At 35.1% G+C, this 20401-nt stretch overlaps 1 protein-coding gene across 1 annotated transcript in view; it reads right to left on the minus strand.

Annotated features, from left to right (window-relative positions):
- Positions 1-1659: 1659 nt before the first annotated feature.
- The window catches only part of LOC116006491 (myosin-15), a 38750-nt gene continuing 20008 nt past the window's right edge, over positions 1660-20401 (minus strand). The window contains exons 13-38 of the mRNA XM_031246887.1: positions 17428-17465; positions 17205-17331; positions 16948-17121; positions 13675-13806; positions 13433-13542; positions 12601-12661; positions 12341-12518; positions 10723-10928; positions 9824-9943; positions 9071-9169; positions 8565-8786; positions 7555-7694; positions 7240-7345; positions 6255-6305; positions 6085-6174; positions 5779-5949; positions 5475-5630; positions 4581-4757; positions 3944-4081; positions 3509-3579; positions 3314-3413; positions 3183-3239; positions 3037-3093; positions 2866-2946; positions 2685-2767; positions 1660-2087 (exon numbers count right to left, since the gene is read on the minus strand). Of these exons, the coding sequence (XP_031102747.1) occupies positions 1964-2087; positions 2685-2767; positions 2866-2946; positions 3037-3093; positions 3183-3239; positions 3314-3413; positions 3509-3579; positions 3944-4081; positions 4581-4757; positions 5475-5630; positions 5779-5949; positions 6085-6174; positions 6255-6305; positions 7240-7345; positions 7555-7694; positions 8565-8786; positions 9071-9169; positions 9824-9943; positions 10723-10928; positions 12341-12518; positions 12601-12661; positions 13433-13542; positions 13675-13806; positions 16948-17121; positions 17205-17331; positions 17428-17465 (3069 nt within the window). The 3' untranslated portion in view covers positions 1660-1963. The remainder of the gene's footprint in view (positions 2088-2684; positions 2768-2865; positions 2947-3036; positions 3094-3182; positions 3240-3313; positions 3414-3508; positions 3580-3943; positions 4082-4580; positions 4758-5474; positions 5631-5778; positions 5950-6084; positions 6175-6254; positions 6306-7239; positions 7346-7554; positions 7695-8564; positions 8787-9070; positions 9170-9823; positions 9944-10722; positions 10929-12340; positions 12519-12600; positions 12662-13432; positions 13543-13674; positions 13807-16947; positions 17122-17204; positions 17332-17427; positions 17466-20401) is intronic.

Genomic DNA, 20401 nt, shown 5'->3' on the forward strand with positions numbered 1-20401 from the left:
ATGCAAATTAAATGTCATACTTATATGTGCAAATGTCATACTTATATGCTCAAATATAATACTAATCGAAAATACAACTTTTATTATTTATAAAAGAAAAAGTAATATATTTTTCATATTAAGTAATGTTGACAAGCAGAGAAAACATAATACTTTTGAGAAAAATGTAATACTTTTAAATTGAAAAGTAATAGTATTGTATTTTCAGCCGTTTGGTTCGGGTCATCTGAGATTACCAAGGTAATCTGAGTTTGGTAATGTTATATTACCTTGTTTGGTTCAAGTTATTAGATTACCTGGTAATGTTATATTACCTCAAAGTTGATGTGACGGTAATGTTTCAAGGTAATGTGATTACCCCCGTTTTTTTTAGGTAATCTTAGATTACCTTGAATTATTCCAATTTTGTCCTTGTTAACTAATAATAATAATAATAATAATAATAATAATAATAATAATAATAACAACAACAACAACAACAACAACAAAGCAATAACATATACAAAATAAATATATGTTTATATAATCAAATATACATGTGTGTGTATTTATATATTTATTTTTTTAATATTAAGTATCGATACATTCATACATATAAATAAATAAATAAATGCACACAATAAAAACACACATATAAATAAATAAATAAGTATATATATATATTAAGGACATTATAGTAAATTGATCCATATACCCTAAAATATAACCCTTAACCAAACAAAGTAATATTATATTCCAGAATCCAAACCAAACACATCATGTAATCTTACATTTCCAACCTCACATTACCTTCCTGGAGGTAATCCTATTACCTGGGGTAATCTAAGATTCCGTGAACCAAACGCCCCCTAAAAGTATTGCATTTACCCTTATAAGTAACAAAAAATTTTATTCACGATTAGTATTACATGTGAACATATAAGTATGACATTTGTGCATATAAGTATTATATTTACATATTGACCCGAACCGACCCGTTTCACGGTGAGACGGTCTCACACAAGTTTTTGTCTTGAACTATATATAAAGATTCTATATTTATAAAAAGCTCTTACAAAGAATAAGAAAAGTCTATTTCTTGGAATATATCTAGGGTTTTCTATTATTCAATATAATATTTCATGGTTGAAAAAATCGCTAGACACTCCTCGAACTCTAGGTGGCGATTAACTTGGCACCCGTGTATTTTTTATTTTTAAATTTTTTTAATTATTTTAAGACTTGATAATTATAAACTATTTAATACTTTAATAGTTAATACTAAAATATTAAATATTAATATAAACATTATCTAGAGTTTGAAAATAATGTGCTTTGAGCAAAATAGCCATTTAAAAAAGAAGAGAACAATGACAAATCGAATGATGAGGCTACCTAGTCAATGCCTAAAAGACTTAAACAATTAACGTCTAAGCAACACTTAGGCGTTCTAGTCAACTACCTAGTCGACCAGCCACTTAGACCACCGATTATGGTGATACACTAGACAGTCGGTCAGTGCCTAGCACCAATGCGCCGATTAATCGGTGCGTAAGCAGAATTTTTGCAATATTATATATATATATATATATATATATATATATATATATATATATATATATATATATATATATATAATAAATAATTTTCTAAAGAAGCCAATATCTCAGTATTACAATGTGTAGTAAGATAAGAGTATTTCATTAATATTGTCAATAGTTGTAAATACAATTTTAGGAAATGAAAATGCCCTTTTCTCCTTGAGGGTTAAAAAAAATATAGTTACAGAACAATATAGGCTGGTGAGAAAAGGGAAAAGGGGAGTAAATTGCATCTACTCTGTACAGTCACCCTAATCTGTAACCCTAAACCTACAATTCTGCAAGTTCCAATTGAATCAACTATTCCTCTTTCCTTTCACCTTTCCCAACTAATATTAATATAATGATACAAGCAAGATGCTTGAAGAGGCACAAGCATGCATCTATTTCGGTTGCTGCAGCTGAAGCGCCACTGCCGGATATTCAGACAAGAACTTTGGGAGTTCTATGATCGCGGGATCTATTTCAGGGAGTGCCATGTAGATGTCTTCGGTTGAGAACGGAATGCTGAAAAGGAAGATGGCAAATAGTATTAGTTTCAGAGAATTTGACACAGATATTTTATGGTAAAAGAGCCAGCCAGTGTTACAATGGTTTAACAAGCTGGATCTGCAGATAATCTAGTTCATGAATGGGAGGGAGCTGAGAACCACTAGCATAAAAGGGCATTATTGGAAGAACGATGTCCATGGTTGCAATAGGCGCTAGGCGCTAGTCTACGACTAGCGCCTAGCGCCTAAGCGGTCTAGGCGGTACCTAGGTAGCGACCTATAAAAATAAAAAAATAATACGTGTGTGGGTGTATGTCATATATATATATACACTTCTCTTACTTATATAAATAGATAAATTTAAATATATATAAATATATAATTAAAAAAATTAACAAGGCTGACTCGCTCGAGTTAACTCTGCCGAGTTGGGCGAGTTAACTCTGCCAAATTCGGCCGAGTTGGTCACCAACTTGGCCCAGTCGGCCAAGTTAGGCGTTAGGTGGCCACCTACGTGGATGCTTAGGGAGCAATTTGCCTCGGTCTAGGGGCGCCAAGCGCTTAGGCGGGAGATTTTTGCAACAGTGACGATGCGGTATAGCAAGCTGTTTACCTGAGATCATCGTCCAACAAGAATGAATTTGATGGTAAATTCTGAGAATCCTTATCAAAAACTTCCCTCATCTGACTAACAACCTACAAAATAGATACTTGTCAGGACCCCGGGAAGCATGATGGTTGGAACAGAACACGATGACAAACTAACATAACAGAATTTAAGTCAATATGCTTGCCTCCGTTGACACACTTTGAGTCCCATACTTGTCATCCCAGTACATTGTGCATATCCGATAGATTTGTCTCATCGTCAAGGCCTATCCAAGGTCAAATCAAATGGTTAAAATATATGAATCCTGAGAAGATTTGAGTATTGAGAACAGTTCTAAAGTTGATTTCCGGCCTACCGGGCAAAGTTCTTGTGTTATCTCTTCCAATGACTTCTTGCGCTTCTGGTGTATAACCTGCAAATTTATCAAGTACAAGTGTGGAATGAACATCCAAAACTTTGGAGATTACAGATCGATTTTGCAATAACATGAATTTTATATACCAGAAATCCAACAGCCTGTCTGATGTAATTCAGCTCATGCCAAGACGTGCCAGCAAACTGCATTTACAGTGAGCATGGGTGAATTTTAATTACAAGGGCGGGGACTGCAAGTAAATTACTAGATCTATTACCTCCTCCTTTGCATTGACTATCCATTTTTCTAGTTCTGCCAAACCAGATTTCATGTATTCACCATTCGAGAATGTGCAACATTCACGGCGAAGTAAAAGACTGACAAGTTACAAGTTCAAGGTAAGAAAACCATAAATGCTAAGCCAAATTTGAAGCAAAATACAAAACGTAGAAAAGAATAGAAAGAAGGAAACCTGTTGAACAATTGGATGTTGATGAAGGAGAATACTTGGGTTGTAAGCTTCCGGATGAAGAACGAAGGCACCTGAAAATATGTGGTATTATAGGTTATAAATTCAGATTCCTTATTTCCACAAAACTTATGCTTTTCAATTGTAACTTTCTTTTTAGCTTTCTACATATCTAATCGCTACGTGCAAGCCTCGTGCAAATGCATTCATTTTAGCTAAAATCTTTTGCATAAAGCAGCAAATGGAATGCGTGTGTGACAACACAATTCAAGCAACATCTTTTACTTTTTCTCATTTCCTTCATCCTCAGAATGGTGACACCTTTTACTTTCTCTTTTCCTTCTTCCTCAAAATGTGTTGGATGCTAAAAATAACCCTAACCTAATAATATATACCACATAAACAAATGTACTTGAAAATGAAGAGTGTCTTCCTTACGAGATTTTCACGTAGCCGGCTCAAAAAAGAATCCAGAAATTTGATGATGTTATCCCATTGAGTACTTGGTGGCTGCTGAGGAGCACTTCCCGGTGATCTAGTCATTTTTCCACCGTGAATCCGATGGTTTTTTGGTGCCTTGCCACATAATTGGGAAAAAAAAGTTATTACATGAGCATATACTTGTCTGAGTTAAAAGTATGCAACTACGAATTAGTATGTGTCTAGTAATAATATATAAAAACAGAAACCATTGCTAAAAGTTATTCAATTTTGCTGCACAAAATGTCATCATCAGACCCCTCTTTTAAGGACTGGAAAATCAAATTTTAGCTAGAGCCACTCTACAACCTTATTGTAAACATGATCGTCAATCAACCAATCAATTTATTAAATTGTGCATAATGAATACTTAAGGTGATTAGAAATTAATTACTAGAAACGTCATTAAATATCTAATGAGTTACGGACATATTGACAATAAAATTGCATGACTTAATTAAATACATACTACATGAGCATGCTGTGTGAGAGGGGTTTTTAATTGAAAAATATGTAACTTCCCTTTTCTCTTTATACTCATAGAATGAAATGATTGAGAACATCTACGAGTTCCCGGGGCTTTTGGTGGGAATACCTGAATACACGACGTCAACAACGCAGAAATTTCCTTCTTCAAATTATCTCGTATCATGCCAAAGATCTTCTCAACAGATGCAGTTAATTGTTGCTTAAACAATATGACTGGATACCTAGCTTCCATATGTGACATACCATCCTCTAGTGCAAGAAACTTGAGAGGAGTCTTTAAACCCTAGAAGGTGAAAGAACAAAAATAAATTTGTCTTACTGTAATTAAAAAAACTGATGTAGCACATAAAGAGAGAAGAAATGTGACCAAAAACACTTGAGAGATGTCCAGCAGATAACCTGTATCAGATGAGAATATCGCAAGGTCTAAAAAGAAACTTTTACAAGTTCAGTACAAATCCATTTGCTTAACTTTTACAAGGAAAATATGTATGGTAAAAAGAGCCTGAATATTCACTTCAAGTTAGATTAAAAAGTCAAGCAAGACAGGTTATAGGATAAAGGAACATGATAAAGAAGAATTTAGGCATTGGAATTTTTAATTAATCTATGTGCTGAAAAGACTGTATAGGAAAAGGCACCAACATATCTATTCAAGGCTCAGACTCTAAAAAAGTTAAGCAAATGGAAATCGAAAAAAAAAACAAAAACAAAACAAAAAACAAACAAAAAAAAAAACAAAAAAAAAAGAGCAATGATTATACTTTATACACTAGGAAATCACCTGTCACTAAGCAAGCAACTAAACTTGCAAAGAGAGAAGCAACTGATTGGATCTAAAAATAGATGGTTAAATGAAGAGGCTTATTCAATATTAACATGAAAACAGCATTGCTCAACATAGAGACATTGGAAATATTAGTCCACATCACCTTCAGTACAGCATAAGATAAGTTGAAACTGCAATAAGTTGTAACCCTGTAGTAGCCATACAACTTACATGTGCAACCCTTCCATTTAGGGCAGAACCACCACCAGAGCGCTGAGATGAAGCACCAAATAAGCCATTAGCACGTAAATTCCTTTGCAAAAGACAAAGAAGTGCTGATGTGTTGGATAACCAATAGGGCAAGGTAGTGTTGTCCTCATCATCACCCTGGAGGGAGAAATAGTCAGAGTGCAGTTGGTGCAGGATCAATAGCAACAAAAATGAAGTTACTTCATAAACGTTTGGCAAAGGGATAAAAGAAAAAGAATTATAAGAACATCAAGACAACTATTTAAGACCAATACAAGTGAACAACCTTTATAACTCCATTGATTCCCTCAACAATGAAGTCAAAAATAGCAGTCCTTTCTGACTCAAAAGCACGCCAATGTTGAAGACATGTAAAGATGAGACAGGCAGCCACTGGCTTCCCATCTTGGAAGCCCAATTTTTCTTTGATGCACCGGGAAAGAATTTCATAGTTCTCCTGTTTAAACATATTCGGTAAACAAGAATGATATGAAACAAATTTTCTGTTAATCTGTTGTCTATTAATCAATCAACTTCTGAGAGGAAAAAAACTCAGAAGATTTCTATATGTGGGCAAAGAGAATAATTAAACCTGTTGCCTTTCACTGGTGAACTTTCCACGGCGGGAATCAGAAAATCCTTGTGAAAGGGGTGCTATGAATTTTGTAGGAGGAGGAGTTTCCTGTTCAGACATTTTTTAATCAGAAAGGAAGAGAAAGTTGAATTTTATGTTGAAAGAGGTATTGGACCAGTGAATCTCACATATATAGATTTTCGATCAGCTGAAAGAAGACTAAATGCACCAGGGACTTTCTGCTCAAAGAGAATAATGGTTATTACAAGCATAATTACAAAATAAATCACTTACTTCCATATTCCATGACTCCTAGCCATGCAAGAAAATCAAAACATATTCATACCATTGGAATTTGTGAAATCTGTTTTACACAAACATGTCCATAATCATGGTTATCAAGGCAGACTTTCTGGTTGAGATGCCACCGACTTCCTAGTCAACCGCCTAGGCGATGAGTATTATATATATATATATATATATATTGAAAATATGTTGTCTTGGGCAGCCCTATTTACTTCAAGTTGTCTTGAGGAGATGAATAATTTTTTCTAGACTCTAGAGTAGTGAGAAGTCTAAGTATTTATTGTGTGTGTGTGTGTGTGTGTGTGTGTGTGTGTGTGTGTGTGTATATATATATACATATATATATACTGAAAATATCTTGTCTTGGGCAGCCCTATTTACTTCAAGTTGTCTTGAAGAGATGAATAGTTTTTTCTAGAGTAGTGAGAAGTCTAAGTATTTATTGTATTTATTGTGCATCTTTCCAATGTTCTTTAGACACATATATGTTTAAAATTTGGAGTATTTTAAGTAATGAATAAGATAAAGTGGAGCCACTAGGAAATAAAGAAGAGTGAAATCAGAAAGACAGAAAAAAGAAAGGCCAATTGGCCAAGAAGAAAGAAAGGTCAGTAGGCGATGGCAAATCTGCACGGCAACGGCGAGTCTGACGACGACAGTGAATCTGCGACAGAGATTCGGCCGTGGAAGGGCGAGGTGCAACGGTAACGGTGAGTTTACGACGGAGATCCGGCGGTGGAAGGGTAAGGCGTGATGGCCCGAGCTCGCTGGGCGAGGCAACCTTGTTAGCTGTCCAGTCTCCACCATCCGGACGCCTTGATAACCATGTCCATAATAATGAGGGTAATTAAACATACAACTACTTACATCAAGAAAAGAATTGGAAATTCCAGCACGGTTTCTCCTAGGTGACAATGCTTTTTGACGGAGCACAACAATCTCATCCTCTAAACCTGAAATCTTGTCTTCAAACCTAATTCATAAAACGTGCAAGTAATCAAAAATATTTGAGTCAATTGTCTTCAAAGAACATCCAAAAAGAAAAACTAACAAAATAGAACATGCAATGATGCAAAAGAAAATTCATTGCATAACAAACTTGTTTCAAGTTTCATCAATAATGAGTGACAGATGAGGATGATCCAACTATGAAATAGCTTCCCTTTGACTAATTAAAAGCACCTTTTCAAGTTCTTCTGTAGCTGTGAACATTTTTCTTCAGCATCCTTCAACTTTGTAAGGGTCCCACTAGCCTCTTCTTTAGCATTGGCAAGCTCACGTTCAAGTGCTGAGTTCCTATCTTCAAATTCAGCCAAAGATTTCTAAAACAAAAAGTAGATTAATTAATTAACTTTTAACAAACGATTTATATGCAAAGTGTTAACTCATCATCTCATATAAAAAGTTTGAGCAGTTAACAAGCATGCCAGTCATTTATTGATTAATCTCATTGAAAAAATTCCTTGGCTATTGGCCCGGCCATAGGATTTGGATATAGACAAATGGTTGGAAAGTGACAGACGTCCGGTTGGGCAGGCTCACTTAATACTTTGATAAGTGCAATGTAACTAAGGGGAAGTACGTGGCATACATAAAAACCCAGACACTCATTTCCAACATAAACTTGAACCACATAGTTGCAAACCTTGTCACAATTATTATATAAATGATAAATGGCTGTAAGTTATGCATCAATCCGTACAAAGGAAAGCAGAAAATGGTATTTGTAAAGCAGTATATAGCATTTGTAGTTTACTAAAAGAAAGTCAATACCTTTCCCTCTTGTCCTAAACTCTTGCAAAGGGAAGAACACATAGCAAGTTCAAGTGTTTCAATATTATAGCTTATTTTACAGCAAAATCTAACTAAAACATGGTAAGTTACACTGGTCAGGAAATGTGGTAGATAAGAATAAGGACGAAAAATGATCCAAATTGGTATAACCTACAGTATCAGCTAGTATCTTTAAAAAGTGTGTATGCACTGGAATGCAAGCATTTCCATATATATATATATATATATATACACACACACATATATATGGAAATGCTTGCATTCCAGTATCATGACACTAATATGCCAAAGACGAGCAAAATTCCAAGAAAGACTACGAAGAAAAAAATACAGCTGAACAGTAATGTAGCACATATAAAATGAAGCAACTGAAAACAAAACTAAGAAATGACCACTACCTTTAAGACTGCATTTTCATTTCTCAGTTCTGTAATTGCAGCTTCTTCTTTTTCTAAAGCAGTTCTCTCCTTCATTGATAACTGAAGCTGCCTCTGAAGCACCGCATTTTTGTTGATCTCATTTACTGTAGAAAGTTTGGCAGCATCTAGTTCAAGGCTCAAAGATTCCACTGTTTTTTGAAGTTTTGAAATTTCCATCAACTTAGCTTCTTCATTTGAAATCTGCATTCAGAATTGATATGGCGAAAAACTAAAGCCTGAAGCAAAATTATTTGCAAAAATGCAGATAGAATTAAAGCATAACCCCCAAAAAAATTCCAGAGAAAAGATGTGATGGATTAGTCATATCCCGCGGGCATGTGGATACCAATGCAGTACGCCAAAATAATCATAGTACTAACCAAAACCCAAACTAACATTCTTGTCCCTGCTTACAAACATATAGTTGTACATAGTTAATTTTGTACTTAAAGAGTTTAATACCAATATAGTAGCAAGAGCAGTACCCGCATTTTTTTCTCCAGTTGAAGTCGCCATGTAAGATCCTCCAACTGCTTCTCAAGCTTGCTTTTTGCTAAACGCAAAGCACCAGCCTCATTAGCTTCCTGTAAATAACGAACCAAATCTTCATGAAGTAAACAGTATAAAATCCGCATAATGTAAACAGTAATAGATCCCTAGATTGATAAAGAAGTGTGTACAAGCATACACACACACATAATAAAAAGTTAAGCAGCATGCATCTTGATTTGGAAAAAGAATGCATATGTAATCTATCTACTTTAGCCAATAGTTTACAGTACCACTCTACTAATTGGAGTCTGAATGCAAAATGAAAAATGCAAGTATGAAAGGTGGATAATATGGAAGAGCAACACTGCACTAGATTTTACTTGTATGCAAGATTGCTTGAAGCACTTCAAAGTGAAGGAGCAGACTTCTCCAACACAATAATTATTATCAGAAGAATTAGAACATCATAATGAATCATAAAAGTACATTGAGGATGAGCTAGGCACCAATTGTCTGAAGACCAGCATCAATCATGGCCAGTCATAAGGCACTACTTCAGTACTAGAGAATAATGTTTTATGCTATTATTCAGAATAATTTATTCCGCATTTCAAAGCCTTAAATAAGTTACAGGACAGACTAGAACTGTTCCAGAAAAGTTCGAAAAGTGTGTCAATTGAAAAAGAAAATGACTAAGAATAGAATAACACTACACTGGCACACAATTTTGGTTAACATTATTTCACCTGTTTAAGCCTTCTGAGCTCTCTCTTAGCCAATTTTTGCCTCCAAAGACATTGAATTGCAATAATATTGGATTGACGGTTATGAAATGCAGACCGCACCTTGCACATTCTCCAATTAGCCTACAACATAACAGATAATTAAAGCACATGACAAACAATATTTTTTTGAAAAAAAAAAAAAAGAAAGCTTCAATATAAAATGCATTAAGATTACAGATCATAAAGTAACAATAGTCCAACATATAGCCCTGCAAATGGATTTTACCACAGCAGAAACAATTAACAAAGTCACATGGCAACACAAACCTCTAACAGCACAAAGAACTAGCAAATGTAACTTTCATAGATACATCTAATATATGATACTTATCACTCTGTACCACATCTAATCTAACATTACCCTAATCTCAGATGCCATACAATTTCCAAAAAACATTATTATGAGTAAACCAGCCAAGGACCTTGTGCTCCAGTGGCATCAAACCCTTCCCTTTATAAGGGAGGTGGTGGGTTCGAGCCTCAGTGGAGGCAATACTGACTCTTGTGCTTCAATAGGTTGAGAAAGTAGTTATGAATAGATACTGCATTGTAATAGAGTTAGTAGTATTCAAAAAAAAAAAAAAATGAGTAAACCACAAAGCAATCAAATGGTCAAAAATCAAAGAACAGATTCCTATTCCAAATCTAACAACTTGATTTCCCCATTGGAGTACAAGATAGGTTCATTGCTACTTGCTAGACTTATTTCATGTTTCAAAATAAAATACACACTCAAATTTCATTAATAAACAGGAAAAATGACCAATTTACAAAAATATGTGAAAACATGCACTCGTAATAAGGGATATAGAAAAACACTGTAACTTCACGAGGCAAGACATGAAAACCCAAAACTTCACCTGAATTATAGTGGCTGCTTTGTTTTCCTTTTGATATAAGAACTTCTGCCTCGTCATGAAACCACGAATGCTTGATTGTATGAGCAAAGTAGAACTACAAAGTTGCATATAGGAATGCCTTAAAATCCATCTCCTAACATATTTCTGTATTATTAAAGTTGCAGAGGCTTCTCGTAACGAAGTGTATAAACAACGAGCAAGAAAACCTGCAAGCATAGAAGTTTTCAATCAGTATTTGGTTAACACATCAAGCATACAAAACTCTCTCCCCATCAGCATGTTAATTTTTTTTCAATATATCAAGTAAAACTAAAAATATTCATGTACCAAAAGAATACATAAAAGAGATACAAGTAAACTAAGCCCTCAAACTTTTTGTGATAACATAACTAGGCCCCCGAACTATTTAAATTTTAAAAAAAAATAAAATAAAAAATAAAAAATAAAAATAAAAATAAAAAAAACAAACAAACAAAACATAAATAGGCTTTACCCATATTTGCAGGTAACCATCAGGTAAAAGTGACATGGACACCACGTCATATTTTTCTTTGGAAAAAATTGTTTATTTGGAATTTTATGTTTATTTATTTATTTATTATCATATTTTTATTTTCTTTTTCTTAATATTTCTTCCTTCTGTACTCTGTAGCAATTTCTGTATTTCCAGAACATCTGCTCCCACCAACCAAGTAAATGCAAAAACAAGAGAAGACATTATTTGAATTTCCAGCAACACTTATCTGCCCTCTGTCCAAAGGATGAAGATGGCACTTTTGCAGTCTTTGTACATGTTAGAAATATGAAAAGGCATGAATAGTAGAGATGTGAAAAAGGCATGAATAGGATAGAGATGTGAAGAGGCATGGCAGATGAAAGTGTAATAACAGTAGCCTAGCATGTATACATATGGCAGTGTGCCAGTGTAGTTGAATCAAGAAGTGAGAAAAGCATATTTAAGAAAACTTCCTCTCTCATTTCTCAACAGTACAGATTGACGAAGAAGGCAGTTCAGCTGTCTTCATCCTTCTGGACAAAGAAGCTTTTTTGCCCTCTTTCCCAGATCTGAACGAAGAAGGGATGTACAGATCTGTGAAGAAGGGTTTTTTTTTTTTAATTTTCATTACTCATGGATGAAGAAGGTAGGTCAAAGGAGAAGAAGCGATGGCTGCCATGGCATCTTCATCCGTTTAAAAAAATAGTAATAATAACTAATCATCAGCTATATATGATGACATGTCTTCAAAGAAATCAGCAAGTATCAAACCACATCAACAAAAAATATGAGTTGGTGTCCATATAAGCAATGACTTGGTGTTTACTTGCAAAACTGGGTAAAAAGGAGGCCAATTGTATTTTTCTTTTTCAAGTCTAAGGGTTTATTTGAAGCTTTTTTTGAGTTAAGTGGCCAATTGCATTACCCTAAAAAGTTTGAGGACTTAATTTGATCCTTATCCCTAAGTAATAAAAAATATATATACAACAAAACTCTTGCATGTAAAGACCCCAATTCTCTTTTTTCATATTTTGCAATGCCAATATGAAATAAATGCAAAAAAGTATGCATGCAGATAAGATGCAAACTTAGCACTAATGAAACACAGTTGAGAGATAAGACCTCTGCAGCATGACTGTAGAATAATAGCAGTTGCCCGCTTTGAAATGAAGTCTCTGCGAGCAATAAAAGTCCTCAGCTGTCCTTGTATACGCTTTGCTGCAGAATCCAGAACCGCAGTACGACTAGAATCTAAAACACCAATCTGGCCAGCCCTAAGAAACACCTTTGTCTTTCCCAACTGCAAAGAGGAAAAAAAAACCACCATTAAATTAACATTAAAAACCTATAAATTCTTCATGTAGACAGTCATGCAAGCAAACCTGATAATTCTCAAGCTTGAGTTTCTGCAGTATCTTTTCCGTGATGGTCCTTTCATCAGAACTGCATAAAATAAAAATGGAAGTACTATGAATAATAAAAATGATAGCTGGTAGAAGATGGCAACAGAATAAGTAAAGAAAGGTTTACCAAAGAGCAACAACTCTTAAACATTATTCAAAAGAGTCAGAACCAGAAACATAAATAAAAACAATAATTATGCAAGTACCAATACCATAAAGCAGCTTCTAAAATGTAGGGACAAGGCACTTGGCACACTTCACACAATAGTATGTAAAAATTAAGAGCAACTGAAAAATAGTTAAGACCAACTAAAGTTTGACACTCAGAAAGAACCATAAAATAAGCACTGGATATTTGTTTGCAGCTTAATAAAATAAAATATAAATGAATCCCATGTGAGTAATCCAAATAATGTTACTATGTAAACCTTCCCACATTACAATATCTTACACTCTGCTCAACATACTAGCATTATGTTGAAATTTCAGTATTCAAAAGCCTGGTAAAAAATTTATGTAACTCTTTAATTGGAGAACAAATGAGCAGAAGATGCTTAGATTTCAAATTTAAGTCTTTACATGAGGGTCCTCCGTCCTCTACAGGACAAAAAAGACTTTTGATCTGGGGTTCTAGTTTGTTCTTCTTCTTTTTTTGGGATAAATCATCAAACAACTGTAGACTATTTTTTCATAATTTGAATTCCTGGGGAAAGTGTTGGAGACTTGGAGTCAGCAAATGCAATGAACAAGAAAGTACTGTGCTGCACAAACTTGTATTAAACGGGCCAAGTAAAACAATCAGTGAACCTACCTTCCATCCAATATTTCTAAAGCAATGATTCCAAATCTATCTATAAACTCAGGATAAGTCCTCCTAGTAGGATAACCAGCCAAGCTTATGCGCACAGCCTCCAAAACGCCCTACAGAAGATCATAGCCCTTCCAAATGAGCCAATAATCTTTAAAGATATTTAAGCAAAAACAGTTATTGTTTTCAAAGAAAAACGACTAGCTTTTATCAATTTAAGTAAAACACATCAATAATCTACTGACCCCACAACGCAGTTGGTGTAAGATGCTTTGCTTTTCAAACTTCTGGGGACGATTCAGGGAGTTCGGCTTGATGCAACGAATATAATGAGGCTCTGTTGAGCTGAGGGTTTCCAAAAGTGCTTGAAGTTGTTGCTATAGACAATAAAGTAAAACAGAAAGATATAAATTACAGGTAGAAGATCTTTATATACTAAACATGCACACTAAGACAAAAATAAATGAATTTTTTTTAGCTTTTAGTTGTGTGGTACAATTATGAGTTTATGACAACATTTCTATTTCAAGTTTCACCTTCACACTCAGTTCAAAACACAGCTACGCCTTGCCTAGGCACAGACGGGTGAGAATTCCTCAACAATAGACGACTTGAGGTTGTCCTAAGGGACATGTTATTCAGAATCAACAAGATATTGGCATGCAGCATGCCTAAAACACATACCAGAGTGAAGTTATCACCTTGCACCTTTACTGCTGATTGTTTGGTTCTTTATTGATCATATGTTTGCACTTCACAATTCAAAGGCAGGCATTGTTCATTTCATTTTCCTTATTCCAGTATTCCCTCATCCAATTTAGCACACAAATCTACCCTGCACCTCCACCTTTGATCTCCATTTCTTGTCAATCACTTCATGCATATAAGTATATTTGAGGCTTCCCAAATCCTAAATTCTTATCCAACCAATTTAACCCTTTTTTTCTTTTGCAGACTCCTGTTTCATATACCAATAGATCTCTTGATAGTCCCACCTTATCTTCTCAATCCTGAATTGGGTGCTATCTTGGCAACAAGCATGCTAGTCATTTCCTGAACCACATTTTTTTCTTGTATTTCAATTTTATCTTACATTTGACTATTTTGTGAAATCATAAAGAAAAGAGGCGCAGTACACGAACACCACCCCAGCAATTTCAACAATTAGGGCTAATGACTAACCAAGCAAAATTATTTCGTATAAAAGGAAATCTGATCTGCCACAGTAATTATCTTCAATCCCACACTCACAAATACAAGCAACTTAATGGACCGAAACCTTATACAAAATCATTATACTGAACAAGAAAAAACCACCTGCTTGGCAAGTATTAACATGTTAAAGAATTTTTGCGTTTGGACACGCAATGTTGTCAAATTGCTAGCATGGCAGATAGCAGAATCTGAGGATTCTGGCATCTAATGGTGGTGGTGATGCAATTTTGAAGTGGCAGGCCATGGCAGCTGCCATAAGTGTAGCAGCCATCACTGACACAGCAGATATGGCAGAATGGCAAAGATTTGGCCCTTTTTTTAACTTTTACTTCTTAAGTCTTAACCCTAGCCTCCAAGCCTCAGACCAGCAAAACCAACAACCTCCAGCGAGAACTCCAGAGCCGATGATGTCCAGCTCTGGCAACCTCTAGCACCCGGCAAGTCTCTGGATCCGTTCTACTTCGCAAAGATTTGGGCCTTTTTTTACTTTTTACTTTTTCCTTTTTTTCTTTTCTGCTACTTTTTCTATCTGTTCCTCTCTTGTTCTCTTTCCTTTTCTACTTTATAATTTTATTAGTTTATATTATAATTAAACTCATAAAAAATTGGTCTAAAGAGTTGAGAAAGACTTTTATCTCTAATTCTTTTTCTATTTTTCAGCATTTACTCCTTTACAACCTTGTTGACAAAGAAGAAGATTATGTTGGGGCCGGTGAAGAGGATTAGACATTTAATATCGAATTATCTATTTACTTTATTATAGTTTTTTACTTATGTTAAGACTTAAGACATTAAGTTTTCTACTTTATTTGTAATCAATTTTTGCAGTTTTTAACTTCTTATATATATTATAAGATTTTTATTTTGTCTGCCATGCTTCTGCCGTAGGCCGTAGCGCCACCCGCCATTGATAACACTGTTGACAAAGAGCCAAAATGCTACTCCACCCAACCGGATACATAACATGATACATTTAAACCATTGTTGATGAGGTGGAATGTATAGAGGGGACTATAACCACAGGAATTGGACTGTTAAGGTTGTTTAGTAAGTTGAAAATAAGGTAAGTTGGAGGTGAAATTTAGGTATTCACTAGTTAGAAGCTTTTATAAGCTGCCTGATTCCAAAGTTTTTAAACTTCACAATTCAAATTATATTGAGGGTGAAGTAGATTGGGCATAAAATACTTTGGTTTTTCCCAGGAAAATGGGGGGGGGAGATCCTACTGCATCTTCCCTTTCAAACCTAAGGGAATACAAGATTTCCTTCCCCCGCACTGACAACTAACACATCTGTCATTTTTCACATCTGAGAAACAACTAGAATTTGTGACTGGAAATGACTATAAACACTATCAACATTACAAACCAATTGAATTCATTTTCACCGGAAAATTTTCAACAATTCATAAAGCAGCTAACAGTTTCTGAAGAAGCTTTGTACCTTAAACCGAGAAGCCACCGAAGAAAACTTGTATGAAGATCTTGAAGATTCTTCTCCCAAAGGAGGAAACAAGCCAGCAACAAATGAGCACTTCGAAGAATATAATAAATTACGGTGCTCTGCAACAATGTAGTCCCGATTTTTATCTAAGAATGTCTCTGTCTTATAAGTAACCTACAAAAGAAGCATTGAGAAACTAAATAAACTCCCAAAGAAAAACAGATGCACTTGCAAAATGCTGGTTAATTGTGACATGCCTTGCCAGCATAATGAGAGACAGTAAAATCTGTTTCAGAAAATTTTGCTCTTTCAAGTCGTGTATGGCCCCGGAAGTTTTGGAACAGCTTGTTTGAAAACGTCTGATGTGTTGATTTAGGAAACATACTGCATGAATACAAAAATCAGGATAAGGATATGCAGAAAAAAGAAACTATAACAGACCAACACGCACCAATATAGAAGGAAGAACTTGTTATGTACCAAGCTTCATCCAACAAAGCAATTATCCCTATTGGCTTCTGCAAAAAGAAGCATATAGCTTAGAACCAATACAGAAGAGATTATATCTCTTAGAGACAGGAAAGTCTACATAGTAGCCATCAGCAATCAGATATAATAAAAACATGGCATTCTCTTATATACAATAGTCAAGAATGTTTTAAACTACCAAGAAGATGGTATAGTTTCTGAGGAAACCACAAACCTTATAGGTCTTTTGTCAATCACAAATTTGGAAAAGTATGTCATTGCACACACCCATTTTTTCTGGCAAATTTTTCTCTAATCATCTTTCAATTGAACCCCCNGAAAATTTTCAACAATTCATAAAGCAGCTAACAGTTTCTGAAGAAGCTTTGTACCTTAAACCGAGAAGCCACCGAAGAAAACTTGTATGAAGATCTTGAAGATTCTTCTCCCAAAGGAGGAAACAAGCCAGCAACAAATGAGCACTTCGAAGAATATAATAAATTACGGTGCTCTGCAACAATGTAGTCCCGATTTTTATCTAAGAATGTCTCTGTCTTATAAGTAACCTACAAAAGAAGCATTGAGAAACTAAATAAACTCCCAAAGAAAAACAGATGCACTTGCAAAATGCTGGTTAATTGTGACATGCCTTGCCAGCATAATGAGAGACAGTAAAATCTGTTTCAGAAAATTTTGCTCTTTCAAGTCGTGTATGGCCCCGGAAGTTTTGGAACAGCTTGTTTGAAAACGTCTGATGTGTTGATTTAGGAAACATACTGCATGAATACAAAAATCAGGATAAGGATATGCAGAAAAAAGAAACTATAACAGACCAACACGCACCAATATAGAAGGAAGAACTTGTTATGTACCAAGCTTCATCCAACAAAGCAATTATCCCTATTGGCTTCTGCAAAAAGAAGCATATAGCTTAGAACCAATACAGAAGAGATTATATCTCTTAGAGACAGGAAAGTCTACATAGTAGCCATCAGCAATCAGATATAATAAAAACATGGCATTCTCTTATATACAATAGTCAAGAATGTTTTAAACTACCAAGAAGATGGTATAGTTTCTGAGGAAACCACAAACCTTATAGGTCTTTTGTCAATCACAAATTTGGAAAAGTATGTCATTGCACACACCCATTTTTTCTGGCAAATTTTTCTCTAATCATCTTTCAATTGAACCCCCACCCCCACCCCTACCCTATAATCATCTTTCAATTGAACCCCCACCCCCACCCCTACCCTAATTGTTTATTAAAAGAAAAACTAAACTTGCATGAACAAGATAAACAAAACCAATTTGAAAATTTATATCCTGTCAAAAATAAATAAATAAAATAAAAAAGATTAAGTTATCAAATAGTACCAAGCAAAATCAACTTAATCATTCACCCATCTTGCAAAGCTTCATTTCTTATTTTTATTCGAGCACCAGCTAACTGAAACAAATTCCTAGCAAATTATCACTTTTGTTCTACANCTGTTGAATTTGGAAGATGGAATGGCCTGGCGGGTGGAGAATAACAACCACCCGCCAGTTAAGCGGACGCAGAGATGAAGAATCAAGTACTTGAAAGATATAGAAAATATATGATTCTATATTATCTGTCTGTTTCAAACAAAGAAACATAGTACATATATATACACATACACATAACTGTAAGTAACTGACACCTATTCATAAACAAACACAACCCTATAGATAAACCTAACTCTTTATTTTTCAACACTCCCCATCAAGTTGGAACATCTAGAAGTTCCAAGCTTGGACTAAAACATACACTCTACCTTANTATTCGGGGCCAATACGTTGTTGTATTCCCGCGGATATTTCCCTTTCTAACCAAACAATTACTAGTAAACCCATTGTGATTCCTAATACAATAGTAAAAATAGGGGCAAGTATCCATATGATCCCATAGACTTCTTTGACTTTTACGGATTCCAATCCGGAAAAGGAATGGATAGCCTGGATTTGTGTTGTATCAATTATCATTTCAACGATCAACTTCCCCCATAATGATATCTATGCTACCTAGTATCGTCATAATATCAGCCAATTTCATTCTTTTAACCACCTGAGGAAGAATTTGCAAATTGATCAAACCCGGTGGACGAATTTTCCATCTCCAAGGAAAAACGCTCTGATCTCCTATCAGAAAAATTCCCAATTCTCCCTTTGGAGCTTCGACTCTCACATAAAGTTCTAAATACACAGATGGAGTCGCAGAGGACCGACGAGCATATCTGGAAAGTCTCGCCGGAAAATACTGCCGGAGGAGGCCACACGCGCCGGCGCGTGAGTCAGAAGTCCGGCGATGGTGGCGGCGCGTGGCGGAGGAGATGGTGATGCTGCTTGCTGGGTCAGGCTCGCCGGAGACTATAGAAGGGATAGGTAACACCAATTTGACAAAAGAACCCACCAAAAGCAAGTAATTTGAAAAATTAGGGTTTCGCGTGAACAGTAACATTTGTGTACTACTGTTCATGCGACTGAAAAACTGCAATTTTGAATTTTGAAAATACCCTAGGAAAGTAGGCTCTGATACCATGTTGAATTTGGAAGATGGAATGGCCTGGCGGGTGGAGAATAACAACCACCCGCCAGTTAAGCGGAAGCAGAGATAGAATCAAAGAATAGGAAAATGTATATAAGACTGAAAGATTCAATATATTAGTATGATTCTATGTTTCTAATGAAGAAACATAGTACATATATATACACATACACATAACTGTAAGTAACTGACACCTATTCATAAACAGACACAACCCTATAGATAAACCTAACTCTTTATTTTTCAACAAAGACTATTTTGTCGCGAATAACTCTCTTAAGGCTTTTTTGATGAAACGAATTAATTAATAGAAAACTTTTGAAAGACGAATAGGTGGGTTTATATAATAAAAATGCTATAAATATTCCGCAATAAGCAATCCCCACGGAAATTACCGTATGCTTTAAGAACTCAGCTAAATCTGTTGAATTAGTGTGATCCAAAAGATAAATAGCAGGATGTAACCATTGGGTTAAGATGTCGAGATTGAAACCAAGCTCCTTCGGAATTCCTAAGAATCCAATTACAAAAGTTACAAAACACAATAGAATTTGTGGAAATAACATAGTATTTTCTGATTCAAAGGGATCAGAAGTATAAGAAAATTTGGTTTGATTCTCCCCTTTCTCATCAATTGTGAAAAAGCGAAAATTTTTGTTAATTGGCTTTGAACCCTTTTTTCCCCATAGAGACATTGAATCAAGAGGGTTATTTTTTTTTCCACTATAATTTTGAAAACCAACGTTTAAATGTCCTTCAAAAGTCATTAAATAAATCCGAAACATATAAAATGCGGTTAATCCCACAGTGCCCCAAGCTATTAGGGCGAAAATCGGCGAATAAAGCCAGCTATCAGCTACCTTTTCTTAGTTATACCTTCCATAATGTATTTCATCTCCTTGATAGGAATAAACAGTTTTATTAGGAGCTACTTTAGCTCTTGCTCAACAAGACATTAAAAGAGGTTTAGCTTATTCCACAATGTCTCAATTGGGTTATATGATGTTAGCTCTAGGAATGGGGTCTTACCGAAGTGCTTTATTTCATTTGATTACTCATGCTTATTCCAAGGCATTATTATTCTTAGCAGCAGGATCCGTTATTCATTCAATGGAGACTATTATTGGTTATTCTCCCGAAAAAAGTCAGAATATGGTTATTATGGGCGGTTTAACAAAACACGTACCGATAACCAAAGGTGCTTTTTTATTAGGTACACTTTCACTTTGTGGTATTCCGCCCCTTGCTTGTTTTTGGTCAAAAGATGAAATTCTTAA

The sequence above is a fragment of the Ipomoea triloba genome, chromosome 15 (genome assembly GCF_003576645.1).
Source record: "Ipomoea triloba cultivar NCNSP0323 chromosome 15, ASM357664v1".
Lineage (NCBI taxonomy): Eukaryota > Viridiplantae > Streptophyta > Magnoliopsida > Solanales > Convolvulaceae > Ipomoea > Ipomoea triloba.